The sequence below is a fragment of the Pygoscelis adeliae genome, unplaced genomic scaffold (assembly GCF_000699105.1).
Source record: "Pygoscelis adeliae isolate BGI_AS28 unplaced genomic scaffold, ASM69910v1 Scaffold298, whole genome shotgun sequence".
NCBI lineage: Eukaryota > Metazoa > Chordata > Aves > Sphenisciformes > Spheniscidae > Pygoscelis > Pygoscelis adeliae.
The window spans coordinates 1,812,929-1,816,983 of record NW_008825303.1 but is presented as its reverse complement, the minus strand read 5'-3'; the positions used below and the strand labels follow the sequence as shown (position 1 = coordinate 1,816,983).

General features: G+C 37.0%; 1 protein-coding gene across 1 annotated transcript in view; it reads right to left on the bottom strand.

The window, feature by feature from the left end:
* Positions 1-1,661: 1,661 nt before the first annotated feature.
* TLN2 (talin 2) overlaps positions 1,662-4,055 on the bottom strand; it is a 175,042-nt gene continuing 172,648 nt past the window's right edge. The window contains exon 58 of the mRNA XM_009330049.1: positions 1,662-3,962. Coding sequence (XP_009328324.1) covers positions 3,834-3,962 — 129 coding nt within the window. The 3' untranslated portion in view covers positions 1,662-3,833. The remainder of the gene's footprint in view (positions 3,963-4,055) is intronic.

Genomic DNA, 4,055 nt, shown 5'->3' with positions numbered 1-4,055 from the left:
GATGCACTGTGCCCAAGGAAAAAGTTCACACATTAAAGGAAGGGTAGCTCATGAGCCAGACCCAGTCTGTGCATCTGTCTACCTCCGAACTAATTTATCAGACTCCATTGCGGGTGCTATGGTCGGGCAAAACAGCAATTTGTAACAGACTTGCAACTCACATGACCAAACAGTTTCTGCATCTGGCATCATAAACTTTGTGCCACAGAAATGTGTTGTTCCATTAACATGAACCACCACAGTATGTTTAACGTATACTACTGTGAATACAGAAAAGCGATTTCAGGAATCATGACAGTTACAGGCAGGTAACTCTCTCTTTGTTAATCATGATGCAGCTACATAAGGACAAAACTTTTACAGTAGAAGGCCAAAAAAACCCCAAATCCCAAACCAGAGATTAAAAAAAAAGTAGGGAAAATAAATGTAGTGATGGCACATGCCGTACTCCTGGGGTGCATATCTTGTCAGTTTGGACTGATAAAAGTAAAAATGTGCTCATGAGCTAAACATTTCCATTGAGGAGGTTTCTAGATTATGTATTCATCCCTTCATTAGGAATTAAGTAATGAAGATGCAGAAAATCAAAGGGAAAGGGACAGATGAAACAAGAGTCTGGCCTTCAATTTTTGTTTTAAAACTTTTCTGACTTTGAGGCTTCTGATGTAGAAAAGTTAAGACGAATGATAAAATGTTCAAATTATTTTCTGAATAGTTGGGGAAACAACACTAGACTATTTGTACACAAACAACTTTGAGGCATTTTGCTTTTAATTTGCATACAATTCCTTAAAGTGAATTCCACATGAAGAAGGGTGAGATACAACAGAGCTCATTTACCATTTCACAAGTTAACAGAACAAAGTAAACATCTGTCCTTCTTATTAATTAGCTTCCGTCCCTTACTCCAGCTTGTCACTTCCTGCTGCAAGTCTCCATGCCAAATGAATGCATGGACTAGTTCCACAGACGTTCACATGTGGACTTCAGTGGTACTGCAAATTATAACAGCAAGAAAAAATTGAAATAGAAAGACTTCAGATGAGCTCTATATTATCTTAATGTTTCCCAAATGAAGACCCAAAATGCAGAGTAAAGAAATACTTCAGTTGTTCAGCTCAGCTACTCATCTGACTGTGGTTCCTCTATGGAGCACATAGCTAAGGAGAAAAAAAGAACAATACTTTCTGCCAGGTAAGAGGGGGCATTAAATTGGAAATAGAGAGGTCTTCAAAATAACTGTGCTAAAATGGACTTTCCAAACAAATTTATCTGGAACACAATTTGAGCATGCTCTTTCCTTCTACATACTGATAAAGTTTTCTAGCTATGCAATTTCCATATATAGTTGCATTTGACCAGGCTTCTGGCTTCTTTCAAACTGGCAAATACCATCCTGATCAAAATATATTACAACAGTATTATACCTACAACAAAATATTGGCGTGGTGCTAAGGACAGCATCACCTTTCCTCGTGCTTTAATAAGACCAAATAATAGGTGAAACATAGGTTGAAAGGGAAGCAGTAACAAATCTGTCTTGCAGATCTTTTCAAAAAAGAGATGGGAATGTGAGGCTATCCAGGTAAAAAAGAGGCTATCCAGGTAAAAAAAAAAAAAAAAAAAAAAAAAAAAAAAAAAAAAAAAAAAAAAAAAAAAAAAAAAAGAGAGAGAAAGAGCCATAAGCTCAGAGAAGCTGGACCTACCAACAGCAGCAGAAAATCCCTATCACCAGAGCTGTCTTTATTTAGGTCTTACAGCAATACACACCCATTTAGCCTTTTGCCTAAAAATTTACAGAAGCCTTTTTTTTTTGTGTAGGAATTCTTAACATCGAGATTCTGTGACGCTGCTCACAGTAGTTGAGTGAAAAAAATCAATTATGCTGAAGTGGAAAATTACAGAACGTGGAATTGCACGTATCTGATAGTAAGGGTTTGCATATGCACACAAGCCTACACATCACAGCCCATCTATCGATGCCAGTGATTCCATTTGGGATTTGCCAATTTATTCCTCCCATGATTGTGGATTCTCCAGCAACTCTACTGAGTCTGAAATACGTCAGTACCAGAGAAGAGACTCTAACAATAAAAATCTTTGTACACTTTAATATTTATTAATCCTCTAGTCGTTTTTTGCTATATATTTAACACTAGCGTGACAAAATTCCTGATAATTGTATCTCATGCAGGTAACTTAAATGAGGAGTTAGCACTATCTAAACTGGTAAACCTACCACTAGGGGGGTTACTTTTGAGTCTACAAGACAAGTATTTCTGCAACAATGACAACTAGGTGGGTATGCATACAACGTAACAGGCTCAGCTGAATGCACTTGGCAGGTATCTAAATGACAGCACAGCCTTCAGAAGGACTGGAGTGGCAACATCCTTTGACCTAAATAGACTTGACATTATTGTTTAAGAGGGCTTGAATGGAGTTGGAGGTACGTTGGAAATTGTTGTTAGGAGAGATGGCGTTTCTGTAGTTAGTCGAACAGTTTAGCTTTTTCTAGTTAAAGTTGCTGTGATTTGTGTTCTTTCTTTGACAGGGTAAAATGTGTTACTCACTCTACCCGTATTGCTATTGTCTAGGTCACAACAGAGATATTGAGAGCATACCGTACCTTTCTGCAGCTGAAGACAAAGATTGCTGATAGATTGCTGCTATTCCTTCTCTGCAATTCCTTGGTGAGTATATTTTCATCAATACCAACTATGAAAAGAAACTCCCTAGAGTCCAGATTTTTTAAAAATATATTACAGGAAAAGTCTACTTGTAAATCACTTAATTCTTTTCTCCTACAATACCCAAAGGTTTCAAAACAATATAATTATAAATGAAATTATTAAAAGAATAACAAGAGTTGTGACAGTCTTTTGATGTACTGGGCATTTCCCTTTTTTAACTAACATACATTCTAACAGAAATCCCACAGTACGAACCAGATAACTTCAATTAAAAAACAAAATGCAAACTATTCAGTCCAATATTAGAGCATGTGTATGTGTGTATAATACTGTGAAAGTAGTCACACATTAGAGGTATATAATTGAAACAGCATTTTCCTTCATGAACCTGCTATTATTGAGGCAATGACAAGGTTTCCATTTCTTTGTTTTCTGAGCTCTTTAAAGAATGGCTATTGCCACATTTTGTAAACCTAAATACTGTACAAGTAGAAGCTCGTTGGTATCAGGTAAGGAGTAATACTACTAGTGCAAACAGGTGCAGAGACAATTCCTCCAGTTTTGGGGTGAACCAGCTATATAACACTGAAAGAGGACAGGCATCTTCTTCAAACCCACACTCAGACATACATCCTTCTCCGTCTTGGTCTTCTTTTTACAAGGGCAGTTGGGGGAGAACCACCAGCTCATGTGATATTTATCATATGAAGGATTTCTTGACTGTTTTCCTATTAATATTATGAATGTTTTATAACAAGTCAAGGAACGATAAATACCTCAAGCATCAGGAAAGTGACAATAATACTGACTTAGTATCTTTAGTAAAAAGTGAAACATTCTCTCCTGAGATATAAGTCAAGGAAGGAACAGGAATGATGAACCTAACACTGTACCATTATTTGATCATCATGCACCTCAGCTGACCAGATGAGAAAGAACAAGTGTTTATTGCCCTCTGCTCATCCGACGCTATGACAGGCAGTTTATTTAGGTAAGTGCTTGGCATACCAGAATGTTGTCAGAGCAGTTCTCACTGTACTGTCCCCCTTTAGCTTATTTCTTTAAAAGAAAAGGAAAAAAAGAAAAAAAAAAGAGGAAAAAAAAGGAAAAAAAAAAAAAGAAGAGGAAAATCTCAGCAGGTTAACCCTCATCTTCTCTCAGCTCTGTGGGTAGAAATTTGTATTGCTGTTGGCGGATCTGAGCCAGTTTTTTCCTTGCCTCTTCCAGCTCTCTTTCCTTCTTCAGCATTTCTTCTTGGGCTGCAATGATCTAGAAAACAGAAGCATGAATTATGACAGCAAGGAATACTGTCTGTAAAACAAGATTTCTTTCTTGCAAAGAACGAAGCACCAAATGTCAATG